Source organism: Camelina sativa, chromosome 19, assembly GCF_030686135.1.
Source record: "Camelina sativa cultivar CO46 ecotype springtype chromosome 19, ASM3068613v1".
In the NCBI taxonomy this organism is placed as follows: Eukaryota; Viridiplantae; Streptophyta; class Magnoliopsida; order Brassicales; family Brassicaceae; genus Camelina; species Camelina sativa.
Genome location: NC_141898.1, coordinates 24,923,993 through 24,944,937, shown reverse-complemented (window position 1 = coordinate 24,944,937; position 20,945 = coordinate 24,923,993). Strand labels below are relative to the sequence as shown.

The following is a 20,945-nucleotide window of genomic DNA, read 5'->3' as shown; positions in this document are numbered from 1 at the left end:
CTATCATTCTATGTTTTTTTTTTAATTATTGTATTCAGTTTTAAGTTTGTGGTTTTTTTAGGATTGTAATATATGTTTTAAAGTTTTTTTTAATGTAATATATTTGTTTTTTTAATAAATGTATTCTACTACTAGTTTTATTTTCTTAATATTGCATAAATTATATAACTAACATTTATGACATTATAAAATATACTTTAAACACTTTTTTAATAAAAAAAATTAGACACCCAAGGATGACTAATGGGAGGACAAAAGTTCAAAGGAAGTATGTGAAGAAATTTGTATTATCTTTAGTATTATTGAAAGATATAGACAATCAAAATGAGTATGTGCATTGGGTTTGCTCTAAACTCAGAATTGTTGGTGTCTCTGTATGTATGTAAAATTTCTATCCAAGCTGATTCCCATGAATACCCGTGATGATTTCTTTCTTTTTCTTCAAAATTGGATTCAATTAATGGCGATGATGAGGAAACCGACTGACACATACATGAGGAAAACGGGGTATAGAGCGAGTGCTTTTCTTCTCGGGTTAACAGCCGAGCTCATGAACGGGTAAGCAGCCCAAGAGCTCCATGCAAGTGTTACAGATACAACTACCATTTTCAGTATTACATTGTCTTTCAACATACAGATCACGGCTCCAACGTCTAGCGGAAATAGACAGTAACCTAGAAGACTCAGGCTTTGGAAGAAGATTATATGTCCACCCTGTTCATGACACGATACAGCAGTGTATAAGTATGAAACCAAACCAAGACATCTGCACGGGATACAAGAGCGAGAGAGCAGTTGAGTTTTACCAGGAGAAGCACATTTAGTGTAAGGATCACTGCCCCTGCTGCTAGTAGCGCAAATGCCACTGCAAATACCTCGGACTGTAATCAAAGGGAAAAAAGAATGAGACAAAGTCAACATGCAATTAACAATTATGTAGTGTTCTGTGAATTCAATGAGACAAGATGAAAACTAGGAAGGATGGCTCACTCAAACTTTCAAGTCTAGTAGACCAAAAGTTCACATTCAAATGACAATAAACCACAGATTTGGATTGGTTAACAATCACAAAAGTGTGTCACAACAACATTTGGACAACTATAAAAAAGAGAGTCAAAACAAAGCACAAAGAAAGAATAAGAACGTGCTATTTAATCAGATATATCATCCATACCTAAAGTGCAGCAAAAATAATACATAGTAAATCAATGCCATCTTTGGCATTAGTGATTTAAAAGTCAAAAATCTCAGCATCTTCTGAAATCTAAATTCAATTTTACCAATTCAACACAGAAATCAACAAAGAATTGGCCACATCAAGCCACTCAATATTGCCAAGATAAGATGTAATCACAGCACAGCAGATTCAAACTAGATCCTTTAGTCCTATACATCAAATGCTCATAACATAAGAGTAAATGGTGCATCAAAAGCGCTAGCTTGTGAGTCATAACTCTACATGAGCCACTGTACAAGGAAGAAACTTTATACAAAACCTATAGCCTAAGAATCAAATGAGAAGCAATGCCGCAAGAACAGCAATTATAGAGGAACCCTCAGTCCTCTTTTTCGTCATCGTGTTCCATCTATAATCTAAAAACCACAATTGAAGAAACAATCTTAATGCAAAGAAGAAGTAAAACACTATCTTCTATAGGGAACAGAGACATTCTATAGAACTCTATCAAAAAGATCACATTTGCATCGCACAAGCTCAAAGCTAAGAAACTAGCCAATGCAAAAGTAGTTTAACCTCTCCAATGATCTAAGAGCTAACCTTCTTGACGGAAGCTGACCATGAAAGAGTCAATCCCAAGAAGACAATGAAGAAGAAGGGACCCCAAAGATCCCAATCTCTAAGCGCCTTCCCAGGATCTTCCCTATACGGATTAGGAAACACCACAAGCTTCAAATTACTCACGATCCGAGACAGATCTCGCTTCACAGTATCCCACACAGGCTCCGTCAACGTATTAGGGGGAGATCCAAAACCACTCGCTCCAATCCCCTGGGAGCCTCCTTGAGAATTGCTGGAATTACTTACAACCGGAAGAGGCGGAGGAACGGGGACAGATGTCACTTTCTGAGCTGATGACGACGGAGGAAGCGGGGGAAGATTCGATTGCATAAACGGAGAAGAAGAAACTGGAATCGAAGGTCTGGTTGGGCTCGGTGGACGAGCGGCGAGGACGGTTCCGGGACCTGATTGGATGCTTTCGTTGATGAGATTCTCGATCTCGTCGATGTCTGATTGAGATGATGGATGAAGCGGTACTGTATCGCCTTGTGACATTTTTTTCCAGTTTTTTTATTTTAGATTTTCCCGGGAAAGTGATTTTAGAGCAAAATATTTTCTCGGGGAAGAAAGTGATAAGATCTGAAGACGATGAGTAGAAAAAAAAAAAAAAAAAAAATCAGAATCACGTGATCAAAGAGATGGACGCAACGTGCGAAGATCCTATGAAACGCCGTCGTTTGAAAAAAAAATTTCATTCGCTTGCGGATTGATCTTGAGGTTTAAATTTCATTCGGTTATCTCAATTTTTGTCCGTCTTAGGTCAAGTTTTATCTGGTTTATTGAATCGATGAAAATTTGAAAAAAAAAAAATTGGAACACGATTTAGTTATTTTCATCCAAAATTATGTGAAAATAGACTAGATTGATACAATTTGGAAAAAAAATTGCTCGATTGACACCCTCTCTTAAGAGAAAACTAGATTGACACAATTTTGTGTCTAAATTACCAAAAGCCCAATTAAATTGAATTAGAAAATAAAAACTAAGTGATTAAATAAAAAATCAAAATATTCAATTAAAACCTCTCACCTAAAAAACCCGACAATCCTTTTTTTTTTTAACCCTTCTTCGGCTTTGTTTCTTCCGCCGGCGAAGAAAAGCTTTTACAGTCCAGCGAGATTCTGAGGTCGTCGACGTTAGATCGTTATTCCGACGGCAACGGTGTTGGGTCGTTTATTCCGACGGCGAATTAAGAACCCTAGTGGCTTCGGTGGTGGTTGATTTTCGGATTCGGCGCCGGTGTTCTTGAAGCCCTCGCCATTGTTACACCCTTTGAGGTATGAAAGCTTTCCTTTTTGTTGCTTTTTGGCTTAATTTACAGGACAAAAACAACCCATCAAATCACATGTCTTCCCTTCCCCTTAATTTGTTAAATTAGTTTTGGTCAGAGTGATTTTGTACAACTGAAAATTGTAGATTTTCGGATTCGGTGGTTATTGATATTCGGATTCGGTGGGTGGTTGTGTTTTTTCCTTTATAGAATCGATTACTCAGTTGATTGAAATTGTATTAACCTTGATTTTGTTTTGGGTCTTGTTATTCAATAGTTTTGGTTTCCACTTCAAGCTCGTTTTTTGAAGTCTGATTTGATTTTGGTAAGTGTTTATCTTCACTGTTTAATTTCTCTATTGTATTTTTGATGATTCAGATCTTCAGTTCCAAGCACAATTTAAAGGAAATCCAGTTTAGCATTCGTCCAGCTTCTTTTAGGTTCATTTAGCTTTTTATTTGGTATGCTGTTCTTCTCTGATTGTTTTCATCGGTAATATATAATAAGAACTCACGTTGTGAATGATGCATTGTACTTTTTTGGGTCCCCTTTCGTTACTTCCTCTTATGTTTTAGCTTCTTTCATATTATATAAGTATTGTGTGTGTGTGTGTCTTTTTAAAACTGCCAACTTGTGAATGATTTAGTTTTATCCTAACTGGTTTTTTTTTTTTTTTGTATGTTTAGGAATGGCATCATCAAGCAATATCATCAAATATCCTCCTCTACTTTATGAAGAAGGGAAATCACCTCTCCAACATAGGAGCATGAACCACAATTGTTTTGTGTCCAAAATTGGAATCTTGAGAGAAGGATTAGGGGTGGACGTGTGGGATAAACTCAAGGACTCATCTCTTGGAGTGTTTATAAAGTTTGCTGAATTGGAATACACCTGGGCTGCGCAGAGAGTTCACTTTCTACTCACACATCAGCTGAGAATCAACAACATTCATGAGGTTTGGTCTTTGATCGATAATAGGCCAATTAGATTTTCTTTAAATGAGTTTGCAGAGATAACAAGGTTAAATTGTGATGCATTTGACCTTTTAGAGAACTTTGATGTTGATCACCATGATTTCTGGAAAGAAATGAAAATACCAACAACCCTTGATGGTCCTATGTGGAGTGAGTTGGTAAAGGTTATTGATTCTAGCAAAACATGGCATCTTGATAAGAGGATGATGGTTGGTAGGTTATGTTTGTTGTCAGTATGCGTACATGGAATTCATCATACATCTAGAATCCCGTTGGCAACCGCTAAGAGAGTTTTAGATCCAGTTGCTTTTGAAAAACATCCATGGGGTCGGGTTGCTTTTAGTAGTCTAGTGAATTCTGTGAAGATGGTTGACTATGACAGAGATTCATACACCATACACGGGTGTGTTCATGCTTTGTTAATTTGGTTGTATGAGAGTGTTACTGGAATAGGAGAAAGTTATGGGGTTAGAAGGATAGAAACCACTGGTGTTCCACTTCTTGATTGGCGATCATCTCGAAAACGTATCAACTTCACAAACTTCATCCAAAACGAGAAGAAGTTGCATGGACAGATTAGTAGTGGTGCTAGTTTGTTACTATCTTTTAAAAAAAAAATACTTTTGACATCAACAAATAATTTGTGTGAATTTAAAGTTATTACCAGTGTTAATCACTTTATTCATGGCATGTAGGTTCGTGTTAGGCATATGGTTCATGTTTCAGAGGAAAACATGTATCCTCTATGGTCTGACACAGATGAGCATACGGATCTACACCTAGACGAGCTACTTAAAGATCTCATTCATAACCGTTTGTCTCTAGATGCTTGGAGTTGTGTCAAAACAGTTGGTATAAGTTCAAAAAAGAAGAAAAGAAGTGCTGAAGCTGATAAGGTGAATGACAACAGAGGGTGCAATCCTAAGAAAAAAAGATTGACAGATAGTGATCCTAAATGTGAACAAGGAGAAAATGTAACCAACATGGAGGTAAGGTTTCGTTTTCCTTTACCGTAATTGATTAACATTTTTTGTCTTCTCTATTATGATATTAATGAACATGTTATTGTAGGATGGTAAGGATGACAAGTCAATTTCTTAGGATATTTGGAGGGCGATTGAGAAAATGAATGAGACTATTTCTGACTTGGGCAAAACACTCAACAGTCGAATAGATGCTTTGGAGAGTAAATTTGAAACATTCGTTGAAAAAAAAATGACGGTGTTCAAAGAGGAGATGGGTGAGAGGATTAAAGCATTGGAGAAAGAAAGAAAAGAGCCTAAAGACGCTGATGTACGGAATGATGCCACTTCGCACACCATTAACGATGATGAGGGAACAAGTAAAACACATGTAAGTTACATTTTCCTTTACTTCTCATGTTCTGTTGTTGTCTAAAACTTCTCATGTTCTGTTTTTAAAAAACTCGACCACGTCGTTTTATTTTTTTACTTCTCATGTTCTGTTTTTTTTTTAACTTCTCATGTTCTGTTTTTTTAAAACTTCTCATGTTCTGAATTTATAAAACTTCTCATGTTCTGTTTTTTTTAAACTTCTCATGTTCTGTTTTTTTTTAAACTTCTCATGTTCTGTTTGTTTTTTTCTTAAACATATCATGGATTGTTTTTGCTTCTCATGTTCGATTTTCTTACCTCCTTGGAATGTTCTGTTCGGTTGCAGTCATGGATTGTTGAGATGAAGCAGACATCACAAGATGAATTTCCAGTTCAAAGGGTGGTGAGGAAGGAATCTGTGAAGGTTGGGAAGAAGGAAACTTCCAAGAAAAAGAAGATTACTGGTCTTGCTTCTGACGATGTTGAGGATATCACTACCCAAGTTCAGAAAGCTAAATTGAAAATAGCTTCCAGTTCTGAAGATACATGGTCCAACAAGGAGGATCAGTTGGTACATAAAAAACTTGAGGTGACATTAAACCGCCATGGAGAGGCTTTGACGAAGTTGGATGGACCTGGACCTTCGAAGACTTCTAGACGCGTGCCCCAGTTGGCAGAATCGCAGAAGTATCCTTACCTTGGTAACTCGACAGTCAAGCGGATCATTACAGAGGGTGATAATGTGTTAGGCGATCATCTTAAGCCTGTAGATGATGAGAAACATCAGAGACTTCTGGATTTTCTCAGCCTTGATAAGTATACATCAACAACTCTGAATAGTTTATAAAAGTTACTATCATTATCTATATATGTACTAACTCTTTCTTATATTCATAGGGAAGAGCCACTTAGCACCAGCAACGCAGCTGTGAGATTCTATTGGAAAATTATGACTCCAAGGAAACATTGGCCAAGCTATGACTATGGATGGTTAACAGAACATGTAAGTTTATTTTTGATAATTTAGTATAGGCGTTTATTCAATACTATATTTTCGCTTATTCTAGTTTTTATTTTTTTGAATGTAGCACATGGGTTGTGCAATGGCTATGTTCCGGCGAAGATATATGCGTGAGCCTTGTCCGTATCCTAAAGAGCGCATAGCTTTCTTAGACCAAGATCTGATGACTACATTGAAGAATGACTACATACAGTTTGATATGGGGCCTAAGAATTTTGTGTTTCGGGATTCCTATGTGAAACACGTTTTTGGTGAATATCCTGAGGAGTCAGCTACGAACAAGAAGTGGTGGATTGATGTGGATAACTTATACGCTTGTCTTTTTGTCAATGGGAACCATTGGGTGGCTTTGGATATTGACTTGCGAGGTAAGAAGATTCACATCTATGATAGCATACCAACCTTGGTGAATGACGAACAAATGGCCATTGCATGTTTGCCTTTAAGGCGAATGATTCCTGCGATGTTAAGTGACATGATTCCTGAGACAAACCGTAAAAAGAGCAGAGCAATGTTGGAATTGAGAAGGGTGAAGAATAATGTTCCTCGGAATGAAAATCCAGGTGATTGTGGTGTGTATGCTCTTAAGTACATTGAATGTTTAGCTCTTGGGAAAACATTTGATGGGCTTTGCGATGAGAACATGTTGGCTCTTCGGATTAAGCTTGCAGCGGAATTATACGATGAAGTCAGAGAATTAGCCATACCACCTAATATGACTGATTCACCTCCTCGAGCTAAAGCTATTATCATCCCTTCCCTAGTTGATGAGTCCTTGTAGACTATTTTGTTTCATTGCCTTACGTTTTGTAATAACATTATAATTGTAGACTATTCTTCTTTTGCATGTGAATTTGAACGTGAATGATGATAATATAACTTGAAGACTATTCTTCTTTTGCATGTGAATTTGAACGTGAACGATGATAATATACTCATTTTAAATTTTAAATTGTTACTAACAAAAGAAGTGGAGAATACAAAAGAAATTTGAACTAAAAAGAATTCTATGTCAATGAAAGCATTGTCATTTTCAACAAAAAAATAAAGAGAACTTGGGAAGATAACAAAAACTAGGAAATTATAGAGTACATGTCTTGCGATTATGTCCTACTTGGTTGCAATTACCACATGTGTATTGTTTTCTTGGCTTCTTCTTTTCCATTGCAATTTCCAATGCTGATTTGATTCTTGAATTTTTTGGTCTACCTGATTGTTGTTTTGGAATCGGTGGTCTACATACCTTCGTTATCACATGTCCAGGAACAGATTTATCAAGCTCCCTTGGCATGATGGCATTCTCGTAGGAAGTGTAAACGTAGTGTTTCCGATAATAAGGATGACTCATTGAAATGCGAGAAATGTTTCTGAATTCACCGGCCGCAATTGCATGTGCATAAGGGAGTTTCTCCAAGTCAAACCGGCGACACGTACACTTTTTATCTTTCAAATTGACAACATGCAGAGATGTTCCACTTGTTACTTGTACTTGGTGTGCATCGATATCTTGGACAGTAAGTAACTTAGCATAGTCCACACGACCCTATAAAATAATAGCGACATTATATTAGAAACTTAGTTGTATAACATACACACTTGCTAAGAAAGGATGAAAACGAACAGACCTGGAGAATTTTTTCTACACCACGAGTCAAGTCTGTTGCCATCTTCAATGCATCAGTCCTTCTATCTGAAAACCACCTAGTCATCATGGACCTTATTTCTTCCAATAGTTGTACAATAGGAAAGCTCCTAGCATGTGACATGACCTTATTCATTGATTCTGCAATGTTGCTTGTAAGCAAGTTGTACCTATCACCTGGGAAATGTACACGAGTCCACATACGCACATCAGCCCTTACGAGGTACTCATGTAGTGCTGGATTCATGGCTTCTATCTGATCAAATGTGGTTTGAAAGTCGATAAGTCTAAAAGCATTTGCCGCCTTTTTAACCAAAGCAAATTCTGCTCGACCTTTAAACCGAACCAAAATATTCTTGTACATATGGTATGTGCATATTCCCCTACTAGACTTCGGATAAACCTTTTTAATAGCTTTCCCAATTGATTTGTGCCTATCAGAAATAATGGAAAGACTTTCATCATCAGGTATCACACAGCTGAGTTGCTTGAAAAACCATTCCCATGATTCATCATTCTCTGTATCAACCACGGCGAAAGCAATTGGAAAAATCTGAAAATTGCCATCTTGAGCTGTTGCTGTTAGTAGTGTCCCTAAGTATTTTCCCTGTAAAAAAGTACCATCCACAACAACCACTTTCCTCAAAAACGGAAATCCCTGTATGCTTGCACCAAATGCTAGAAAACAGTACTTAAATCTTTGAGCTTCATCAACATCAAGCTGTGTAAAAGTTCCAGGATTTGCCCTTTTTATCATATACAAATATGTAGGAAGCTGCTCATAACCACTCTCTGGACTACCCCTGACCAACTCGCGAGCATGCCTTAACGTTCGATATGCTTTCCAATAATCCATCTATCATCAACAAATATTTTTTTTCATTGTTGTGAAAAAAAAAACGGAATAATGCTAAAGCTAAACAAAATAATCAAAATAATGCTAAATAAATGGAAAAATTATACCTTGATTTGAAAGCGTTTATTTAACGCTTCAGCAACATGCATTGGCAGTACCTTGGGACCAACTCCACCAACAAAATCTTTGTACAACTCTTCTAGAATATGATGATCTGCTTGTCGAGCACGTGTAGAGCGCTCTGTTACAGAACATGTATGTGCTGAAATAAACACACGGACCTCAAACTTTGGAAAGTGATTTATTGTTGCAGCTCTTACCCTCCACTTGCATCCTTTAACCCAACACTTGACAATCAATAGTGTTGGTCTCGATTTGTAAACAAAATAATCAAACCTTTGTACCAAGGTTAGTATCTTCAACCGTGTTTCTAAGTGCTCCTTTGTATCATACATTTGCCCAACAGCCAAATTCACAGAAGCCAAGTTTACCTTTGAGACATCAACATGTTCCTTATTTTCTTCAATATAAAAAAATGAACTCCTGTTCTTCATTGGCAATTGTTGATCCTCTTCTTCTGGTGGAATTCCATACATGGTAAAATTCTCATCATCAGAATCTGTTCCGTCAGAATCATCACAATAATCAAATCTACTATCATCTTCATCGATCTCTTCTTCATTTGTGTCGATGGCCATATCAAGATACTCTTCTCCAACCTGATCATTTTCATCTCTTCCTCGTTTCTTACCTTTGTGATTCAAATCAGACTGTATTTTCTTCTTCACTTCAACACAAAGTCGACCTGTAACCCTTTCCAATTGTCCCAGAATAGTGTGCAACTGACGAGAATTATCGATAATAACTGGCGGTGTATCACTGGGTAAATCCTGCAATAACCTCTTCGAGATCTTGTAACTCAAGACAACATCAAATACCTTGTTATCCAGCCTGTAATCCTCATATACCATTTCAATGCAATCATCAAATCTGCTTTGATCGTTACATTGTAGAATTCGTGAACCCCTTTCATTATCAACAACAAACAACCATTTGTTGTTGTCAAAGATCCAATTACCACAAACGAGAATCACATGCTTCATATTCTCTTGGTTGTGTAACAATCACTCTAAAACGTGAAGGAAGATATAGGAAAAAAATACCACCTTCAAAGGAAAATAATAGAGAAGTCGATTATGAACCCCAAAAGGAAAGAAAGCATGATTAAATCCACATTGGAGAGGAGGAAGAAGGAATTTATGGAAAAAATAAGATGAACCCAAAAGAGAAAAAAAATTTCAGTCGATATAGGGAGAGGGGAGGGGAGGCACGATACAAAAGAGAAAAAAATAAGGTAAAACCTAGATTCTCGCCATATATGGCAACTGCTACAAAAGTCTGTCGCTTAACTTTAAAAAAATATGTCACAAAAGGCACTAATAAATCTGTCATTACCCCTAAAACAACTGTCATAACATAAGAAAATCTGCCATAACGTATATTGTGCATGTGGGTCAATATAGCAATTTTAAAAAAACTTTCGAAAATCTGTTATCAAACAACAGATTTTTCCATCAATCCAAAAATCAGTCATAACTTACAAAAAATCTGTCACCACTATATGTCAAACTAGCAATTAATTTTACGTTTATAAATCTGTCGCAATGTGACAGATTTTTTAAGTGAAAAATAAAACTGTTACAACAATCATAAAAAATCTGCCACAAAATTCCTAGAAAATTGACTAAAACAATGAAAATCTGTCATGACTTTATAAATAAGTCTGTCGCGTTAAGAAAATCTGTTGTTCACAAAAAAACTGTCGTTACACACTTCAAATAAATCTGCCATAAAAAAAAAATCTGCCGTCAAACTCTCTGCAAATTAATCTGCCATCTAAAATAAGTCTGCCAAAGAAAAACTGCCATCGACAATAAATCTGCCACTTACAAATTAATCTGCCATTACTTGTATGGCAGACTTTTATAAAAAAAAAAAAAAAAACGAAATTGCAGGAATTTTTAACCAAGGGTAATATTGACTTTTTTTTCCTAACAAAGAAAAAAGGGTATTTTCGGTATAAAACTAACCCAACTGACCCTCAAATTTTAGGAGTTAATCTAGCAATTAACTGCTCAATTTGGGTCAAACTAGTGATTTTCCCATATCTAAAAGTAACACCAAAAAAATGGAATTCGAGTTGGTTATTTACTTATTTTCATCCAAAAATATCTAAAAGTAACAACACTAAAACAAAATTGAATATACTTCAAACCGAGTGAAATTGTTGACAAACAAAAATGGTTAATGGAATTAGTTTTAAGAATTGAATCAGTAAAAAAATAACTAGTCATGCTAACTCTATACATTTTTCTAGGATAGTGATCTTTTGCCCATTACCGGAATTAGCGTGAGACCATAGCTTCGGAAATTTAATTTCTTTGTATTTTTTATCTTGAGAATTTAAACCACGACAAATATTTGAGAAAGTGAATTCGACATTCACAATGTTTTTGGCGAAAAAAAAATGAAAATTAGATTTTGTGGCAAAAAAAAAAACGAGAGTACTATTTGGTGAGTAATTTAAAATTTTGACTAAATATTTTTCAAGGGTAAGATGTCATTAAAATTTTGAAAAATATAAAATCTAAAATCGACAGAAAATTAAGTATTTTGAAAAAGGTAGTTAGAAAATAGTATTTTTAAAGAAACTCATGATTCTAAAACTTTTAACCCAAAAGTTACCTCTCACGTTATAATTAGTCTTATATATTGATTATAGGTTATGGGTATTTTATTTGTTACATGAATCAAATCAATTTATTTAATCTTTCTTGCATATGTTCGACAAACTTTTGCTTGATTAGTCTATTTCGAAAAACATCTTCAAGAGTGAAGAGAAACTAACGTCAACTAATCAAGAATATTTTGCAAGATTTTTAATTATTTGTGTGTGCAAAATATCTACAAGATTATCTCATACTAAGACAATGTGTTTGAGTCCACATTTGTTGGAGGCACTTCTATTCAAAATGCTAAAAAATGATTAGAATTGATAATCACAATTACTATAAAAAAAATTTGGGGGATTTTCAAAAATACTCTTTTTACTATGTCACTTTTTAAAAATCACCTTTTATGTTGTCCATTTTCAAAAATACTCATTTTTATGTATAAAACAATTAAATTCTAAGTACTAAACTCCAAATACTAAGTCCTTATACCTCAAAATTATATCCTAAATGTAAAATAGAGAATCCAAACTTAAAAACAAAATTCTTAAATTTAATTTAAGATTTTATAATTGTGTAAAAAAAGGGTAAAAATGAATATATTCAAAAAAAAAAATTGAAAAAGAATATCCCAAAAGAGGTATTTCTAACAAATTCTCAAAAAAAATTGACAAAAAATACAAAAACATTTGATTGTCGGTCACACAGGCCAATCATCTCAAAATTCTGTAAAATCCATTTGAAGTCAAATAGGAAAAAAAAATGAATCACTAATATACAATAATTAAACACAAATACGAAAAAACAAGATGTAAGAAGATAAGAGGTCGAGATAGATAACGACCGGAAAAAAAATTGAGATAGAGATAGAAATACATGGATATGAAAAGATACTCCTACATTTTTATATTTATCTCAACAACAATTTTCCTATGAATGAATTTTCGAAAAACCAAAAGAATTGTCATATAATTTGAGAAACATTATCCTAAAGGCCTAAGCTAATGTTCTTTAATCAAAATCCCAAGAAATAAAAAAATTAGGGTTTTATGTAAAAAAATTAACATTATATAGTAAAAGCTCTATAAATTAATAATTAATATAAATAAATAAAAATTCTATGGTCCAAAGTTAGACTAATGTTAGACACTATATCATAATATAATAAGACAATATTATTTTTTGAAAATCTTTTGTAAATATATAGTCTCGTCAATATGTTAAATTAATTATTATATAAAATTACCAAAATATATGTATATACACACATATTAACCTTTTTAGAGTTAATTTTTTAATATTTTATTATCTCAAAAACTTTTACCGTTCTCAGACATAATAATTGTTATGTTTGTTGTAAATGATTCTAGTGGGAGGTAGGTGAACCTTCAAGCGACTCTCATGTGGACAGCTCTTGTTCACATTAGATTGCCAAACCTTCGCATCTTCGTATATTTTTTCGTGAACTACACAATTTTGAACATGTGTCCTTTTGCATTAAAAAAAAAACTAGTTATACTTATAACAATTAAATTTTATTTTAAAATATATATTTTGGAAAGATTACCAAATTAAGAAAATTTCTCTTTAATTAATGTCTTTATAAATTTACAGATTTTCACGGTTTCAGTAATATTAATTTAAAAATATTTTTACCGTAACAATTTACCACTTTTTACAAAAAAAAGTTGAAAATAATATTTTTCCGCGCTTTCTATAATATTTTTATAATCAATAATGATGAAGACAATATATTTTGTGTAGGGGTGTCAAAATGGGTCAAGATTAATGAGTCAACCCAATTCAACTCAACTCATGAACCTTAATGAAGTAATGAGTTAAAAATTTTGACACTAATGAGTTGATGGATTAAATATGTTGATGATTAAATTAGTTCATGAGTCAAATGAATTTGGTTATAATGGGTTTATGAGTTAATCACTAACCCATCAATTTCTTCATTATCAACCTAATATCATCAACATCATCGTACTATTATCATCATCATAATATCAACATCATCATACTATCATCATCATCATCATATCAACATATATATCATAGTCAACATCATCATACTATCATCATCATCATACCTTCATGTAACTATCATCATCATCAACATTGTCATACTATCATTATCATCATCATCATCATACCTTCATAATCATATTAATATCACCATCATCATATCAACATATATATCATAGTCAGCAACATGATGTCATCATCATCATCTTATAATTTTCCCCAAAATCTCAAACTTGCAATTTTCCCGCCAAAATTTTGAACTTATAATTGTCCCGCCAAAACGCAAATCCGCAATTTTTTCGCCAAAACGCAAATCCGCAATTTTCCCGCTAAAATGTAAAACCACAATTTTCCCGCCAAAACGCAAGTCTGTAAATTTCCCGTCAAAAATGCAAAACCGCAATTTTCCCGCCAAACGCAAATCCGTAATTTTTTTGTCAAAAACGAAAAACCCGTAAATTTTCCCGTTAAAAATGCAAAACCGCAATTTTTCCGCCATAACGAATACTTGTAAATTTCTTGCAAAAAACCCATAAATTTCCCACCAAAAACGAAAACTCGCAATTTTCCCGCCAAAATGCAAATCCGTCAATTTATTGTCTAAAACGCAAACCCGTAAATTTCTCGCCAAAACGCAAACCGACAATTTTCTCGCCAAAACGCATCCAGAAAGTTATGATGGTGATAATGATAATGATGGTGAAAATGATGATAAAAATTAATTATAATTATTTCCTATTAAATATAATTAATCATATACATAAAAGTAAGGTTTTGATCTCTCCTTATTGGTTGATTTTTATTTAATGTTTTCTAATGTTTTTATTAACTTCTAATTGTTTTATTGCTTTAAACAATATTTAAGACCAATTAATACAATACATTTAACTCACACATTAAAATAAAATTATAACTGAAAATAAAATCTCCTCCTCTCCTACCAATATCAAATGTTGTTATATCTCATATGTGTTGTAAAAGTTTGATTATATATTTTAATTTAGAAATTATTATATATATTTAACATGGTTTACAATTTTTATTTTATTCATATAAAAAATAAAATATTTCTTTTATATTTCTTGCCTTTCTAATCTATTCATATTTATTTTTTAAATTTCCATAGTTAGATTTAAATGCACATATGTTTGTTTTAACAAAAAAAAAATCAAGTTTATTTGAGAATTAGATATTCCTATTCCTTTTATTGGTCCATTTGACATTTAATTTTAAAATTTTAATATTCATTTTTAATTAGCCAAGACATTTTATTATATACATTAATGCATACTTTAAATTCATTTTTTACTACTGAATTATAACTGAAATTACAGAAAATGTGAATTGACTTTTTCTCCTCCATTCATTTTCATTTAAACACACTATTAATTATAATTGTAACTTTTTCAAATTTAATTATTTTAGAAATGTAACTTCCATCACTTTTTATCCTATAAATAACCATTCTCACATCCTCCTCCACCATATCCCAAATCCTAAATAATTTCTTTGTTTTTTTATAATGTTCTTGTAAACCCAAATAAGAGTTTGATTAAATTTTTTGTTTACTATATATTTTACATTGTTTTGAATTTTATTGTTTCTTTGTTTTATGTACTTCTCATTTTCTTCTTTGTTTTCTTATATTATTTTGATTTAGAATACATATGTATTCTAATATGTATAATAAATTTTTGATGACCATAATAATATTTTGGTTATAACCATCTCATAATAAGGGAATCAAGCTAAAGAAAACATCTTAAGTCTTTACTTTAGATGTTTGATTAGTTCTTACAAATTCATGTATATTTATTTTATTCTTAAAATTTGAAATGTTCTCATGAAGGAAATTTTTGTAATATAATTATCAAATCAATTTTTTTTACCTCTCTCTTACCTCCAACAAAATTGTAATAAATATATTTTAGAATACTCATCATTATATTTCGTATGTGATTCAACATAGAATTATATAAAATCCATAATTTTTAAATTTAATTCAAATATGCACTTTAAGGATTTTGCTATATAAAAAAGTAATTTGGTATTTATTTTCTTTCTAGCTTTTACTACAAGGATGAAAGATTGAAACTAATCCTAGCAATATAAATTAAATTAAGGGGAATATAAAAAAATTGTAATATAATTATCAAATCAATATTTCTTAACTCTCACTTACATCCAACAAAATTGTAATACATTTATTTTAGAATAATAATCATTATATTCAGTTTGTGATTCAACATATAATGATATAAAAATCACTATTTTTTTATTTAATCCAAATATGTACTTTAAAGATTTTCTATATAAAAAAAAACAAATTGATTTTTTATTTTCTATCTAGATTTTAATTACAAGAATTAAAAATTATAACTAAACCTAGCAATATATCTTAATTTATGATTCTTAAATTAAGGGGAATATAAAAAAGATTTCTTTATCGTATTTTAAAACTTTGAATGCACTTCATATAATTTTATAGGAAATATGTATTTTTTACTTTCAAAATAGTTTAGCTTTTAATTATTAAATACTTTAGATTATGTGTTAGTTTATATGAAAAGCTTAAATTATATATTTAAATCACATAGTAAAATTTCGTTTTTATTATTAATAATATTTTATTACCTCAAATGCTTAAAAATACTAATAAAAATTATTATCAAAGTTGAACAATAAAAAATAAATAACTTTAAGAGATATGTATAATGTATGTATGATTATATTTAAATAAGTTATATATTTTGATATTGTATGATTTGAATAAATAAAAGTATCAAAAATGTTAATGACATTTAAATTAATTTGTTAAGTTTTTTGATATGATTATCAAAGAAATTTAAATTAATTAATATATTCTATTATACAACAATCCGCGCATTTGCGCGGGATATTATCTAGTTTATATTATAGTTGGTTAACCCAATTATTCATCTAACTCATTTAACTAAATGGATTCATGGGTTAATCTAACACAATTGTTAAATCAGTTGAGTTAACTCATAAACTCATTTTACTTTTAACTCATTGGATAATGAGTTGAGTTGGGTTGGGTTAACCATTTTGACACCCCTAATTTTGTGCAGTTGTAATAGTCATAATATGAGAGTATTACTTGTGGAAAAAAAAATGTGAGAGTTTTACTTTTAATACACTTTTATGATTAGTAATTGTATTCAAATATATATGAAAAATACTTATGTTCACTCCTAAGGTGAACCTTGTTGTTCACTTCCTCATTTTCAACCAATCAGAATCCTCTATATATTATTTCATTTAATAAATAAATCAAAATTAAATTAAAAAGCAAAACAAATTAAGGAAACAAATTTTGTATACTTTTAATTAAGGAAATTTAAACATTGGCTTGGTTTAGATTTTACGATTAAAACAAAATTACGTGTCGGTTTGGATTTACAAATAAGATGATTAGAGTTTAGATTTAACAATTAAAATAAAATTATATGTCAGTTTGGGTTTACAAATGAAGTGGTTAGAGTTTAGATTTTATAATTTTGGGTTTACAAATGAAGTGATTAGGGTTTAGATTTTATAATTAAAACAAAATTATATGTCGGCGTGAGTTTACAAATAAAGTAGTTAGGGTTTAGATTTTATAATTAAAACGAAATTATATGTTGGTTTGGTTTTACAAATGTAGTGGTTAAAATTTTGATTTTACAATTGGAATGAAATTATAGGTCGGTTCGGGTTTATAAAAGAGCGGTTTGAGTTTTTAATTTTATTATAATATATACAGATTTTGTTTCCTTATTTTATAAAGAAGTTAATAAATAGATTATTAAATATAGTATGACATGTCAGATTTTTATTAATTAAAATAATAATATATAAGTGAATTGTTCAATATATATTTATATTTATGCCAAATTATAGTACATGATGACCAATTAGACCAATATGTTTTTAAAAATACTATATGATTACCTCATTCTAGCTATGATTACCTCATTGGGCTATAGCTATGCAAGGCTAGAATTTAGGCTACGACCATACAGCAAAATTGGAAACAATTTTGTAATATGTAGAAGATAAAATGGATTATGTGTTGTCATTCTGTTTATTTTAATAGCTATTCAAACTTAAATTTGGTAACGATAAGCATACTCTAAAATCATGTAAATATAATTAATTTCAAACTAAATACATGTGTTAAGCATGTCTAAATATATTAATGTAATAAAAAGATGGCTAGCTACACCAAATATTGGTGAATACATGGTCACACATACCAAGTATACTATTGTAACTTCAGCTACACAAAATATATGTATTACATGGCCACATGCATAAAATATATGATGTCATGTTCACAACACCATAGATATACATTTCTGGTATACTGGTTGACTAAATCGGCAAAGACTGACGTTAACTCCGGCGTTGACCAATATTGACCAATTTTTTTTTTATATTTTTTATATTTTTGTATGTACTATATTATAACCAAAAACAATAAATTATTGTATTGAATCATTTATGGTTTTGTATAATTAAAAAAATATTCATATTCAGTCTAAACATTTTGTATATATCTTTAATATTTCATTCTTATAATACTTAATTATTTTCAATTTCAAAGCTAAACTAATAGTAAAATAATAATCATCGATAATTATTTTGAAAATATGAAAATTTAATTTAAAACTGGAATATCCTATTATAATAGATTAGTAAGGGAACTGCTTATTTTTACATTGTCAATTAAAAACATTATCTTAGTATTTAATCTATTTATTTAAATAGAAAAATGTTTATTTTATTTAATGTTTTTCAACCATAAAATATCAAGAAAATCAAACTCAATGACTTTAGTTAGAAAATAATACTATGCAAAGTATTGAATATAGACTCTTTAGTCTAAATTTGCATGGTAAAAGTTATATAAAATTTTACATACTCGTTAATTTAAAGTCTACATACTCGTAATAACATGTAAATGACACAAAAACAACTCACAATATTTATTTTTAATATATAGAAGATCCAAAAAAATTATGTTAGCAAAACTAATATATATATATATATATATATATATATATATATAAATAGTTATTAATGATTTTATTTATATAATAGGTTTAACTTTGAAATTAAAAATTAACTTATTATAAGAATGAATACATTAAATATATATACAAAATATTTAGATATTTAAAATAATTGTTTATTATTATTATAAAAACCATAAACGATTTAATATATTAATTTATTATTTTTGATTTTTAATAGTAAAAAACAAAATTAGAATACTTTTTAGTCAATATTGGTCAATGCCGGAGTCAATATCGGTCTTCGTCGGAATTAATTGACCGGTGTACCAGAATTATATGTCTATGGTGTTGACCACATAACGTTATATAGTTTATGCATGTGACCATGTAATACATCTACTTTGTGTAGCTGAAGATACAATAGTATAGTTGATATGTGTGACCATGCATTCTCCTATAGTTCGTGTAGTTGGCGATCTTTTTTCCTAAAAAGATCTCTATGTATTGTATAGGATAGCTAGTCATGAGAATTGGGCACTCATGAGATAAATAAAAACTACATTGTTTTAATTTTATTTTAATTTCATTGATTTGGTATGCTTATCGTCTCTAGGTGGAGTCTGTTGATATATAGTTAGGAAAGAAAGCATGGAAAAGTCCATTACGAGGTGAAGAGCTAAAAGGAAAACTATAGAGGGGATGAGAGTAGCTAGTACAGACGATTACAATAAAGATAGCTTGGGGTAAGAAGAAAGATATAGAGCTCTCCAAACCAAATAACATATTTTGGACATATAAGCAGAATTAAGGTCCTTGAAATTAAAGTTTATCAAGTGTACATGAAGCTTATGAAAAAGTGTTAAGAAGAGAAGAAATGTTTGTGGTTTCGTATATTTCCAGAGAGGACATTCTCTCGTCTGCTTTTAGTTGCAAATCTTCCATCTCTCATATAAAATACCGAAATAGCGCATCTCTGATTCATCTAGTTTAGTTGTTCGTTGCTATCGACCTCATCAGAAAATCTATGTCGACGACCTTAGAAGTTTTATTAAGTATAGATTGGATATGGGAGTATATGATAAGTACATTTTCTTCATTTTCTAGATTGAAGAAAGAAAAAAAAGATTGTCAACAACTTTTTCACCACTTTCAAATGGGAAAATATATTAATAATATTCAGCCGCAAAGTTTTTGCTTTTTTACCATTTGCTATATATATAAATAAAAACTTTCTCATCCCATATATAACCCACACAACGAACAAATCACGAGTAATGAATCTTAACAGAAACCAAGACCCTAAAACTCTTTAAATGCTTAAAAACAAAATAGTCAAAAATCTCAAGACTTTGTGTTCTTGTTCTTGTTTTTGGCAGTGCATTCGACTGGCAAACCCTTAGAAAACCGTATCTTGTCCTTATAATAATTGTAAACCATGAACTTTTTCTGAACCCATCAAAGTACTTTCTGGCTTGAAGAATCCATCCCTCTCTCCGAAAACCACTCAGTAGTACCACTTGAAGAAGAATACTTCGAGCCACCAGGGCTACAAGGAGTAGAGGTCGTGGTTCCATTATCAGTGGACCAGCCACAAGCATTCTTGGAGTTGTAGTTTATGAAAGAGGCTACGAATGGTCCCTGTGACCAGTTTGTCTTGACCAGGCCTCCCCCGTGGCCCAATCGTCTCCGTTCCGTAGACTATACATTCTCATGGGTTGTATTATGATATATATGTATTATTATATCAGTAAGCTAAGCTTCCTTTTACTTAGCTCATCTCATATTGTATATAAATGACTGATGTACTATCTGATTCATTAATGAGAAAACATTCTTTCAAAATTAATATGGTATCAGAGCTCTGAAACGCTCTCTTTTCTCATTCTTTCTTTTCTCAAGAACATTCTTCTAACAAACTCAAGAAAAATCAAAAATTTCTGGAGATTATCATCCGATCTTCAATTTTATCTTCTCGATCTTCATCGAATCGTTCATCATCAACGGTTCATCAATCTGATTCGCTAAATCCAGCTCAAATCTAGCTCGAATTTGATAAGCACGATGAGTACATCGATCAATCATCTTGTTTACACTTTCGCTTATGCTGTGTTCGTGGCTGTTCTTGAGATCTTAGCTTCCGCGATTTGGATTTTGCTTGTGCTCTGGCTCTGCAATTGAGAGATTTTGGTACTTGCTTGAGGTATTGTTTGTTTGATTCTCTTGGAATCTTTGTGATTGAGTGATTTCCTCTTGGGTTGTTGTTTCA

At 31.4% G+C, this 20,945-nt stretch overlaps 4 protein-coding genes across 4 annotated transcripts; 2 read left to right on the top strand and 2 right to left on the bottom strand.

Annotated features, from left to right (window-relative positions):
• Positions 1 to 191: 191 nt before the first annotated feature.
• LOC104767254 (protein YIP4a) lies at positions 192 to 2,477 on the bottom strand. Its single transcript, XM_010491303.3, has 3 exons — positions 1,778 to 2,477; positions 807 to 881; positions 192 to 714 (listed from the first exon to the last, which is right to left on the bottom strand). The coding sequence occupies exons 1-3, from the start codon at positions 2,291 to 2,293 to the stop codon at positions 454 to 456; spliced, it is 852 nt and encodes a 283-aa protein (XP_010489605.1). The 5' UTR covers positions 2,294 to 2,477; the 3' UTR covers positions 192 to 453.
• A 1,279-nt stretch (positions 2,478 to 3,756) lies between these two features.
• LOC147920976 (uncharacterized) lies at positions 3,757 to 5,143 on the top strand. The gene is made up of 3 exons (XM_087501320.1): positions 3,757 to 4,629; positions 4,738 to 5,031; positions 5,114 to 5,143. The coding sequence occupies exons 1-3, from the start codon at positions 3,757 to 3,759 to the stop codon at positions 5,141 to 5,143; spliced, it is 1,197 nt and encodes a 398-aa protein (XP_087357446.1).
• LOC104738424 (uncharacterized) lies at positions 4,744 to 7,300 on the top strand. The gene is made up of 5 exons (XM_087502967.1): positions 4,744 to 5,031; positions 5,114 to 5,395; positions 5,723 to 6,192; positions 6,274 to 6,379; positions 6,465 to 7,300. Exons 2-5 carry the CDS (start codon positions 5,168 to 5,170, stop codon positions 7,176 to 7,178), a joined length of 1,518 nt encoding a protein of 505 aa, XP_087359093.1. The 5' UTR covers positions 4,744 to 5,031; positions 5,114 to 5,167; the 3' UTR covers positions 7,179 to 7,300.
• Positions 7,301 to 7,478: 178 nt separating this feature from the next.
• Positions 7,479 to 9,998, bottom strand: LOC104738425 (uncharacterized). Its single transcript, XM_087500500.1, has 3 exons — positions 9,003 to 9,998; positions 8,023 to 8,895; positions 7,479 to 7,940 (listed from the first exon to the last, which is right to left on the bottom strand). The coding sequence occupies exons 1-3, from the start codon at positions 9,996 to 9,998 to the stop codon at positions 7,479 to 7,481; spliced, it is 2,331 nt and encodes a 776-aa protein (XP_087356626.1).
• Positions 9,999 to 20,945: the final 10,947 nt, after the last annotated feature.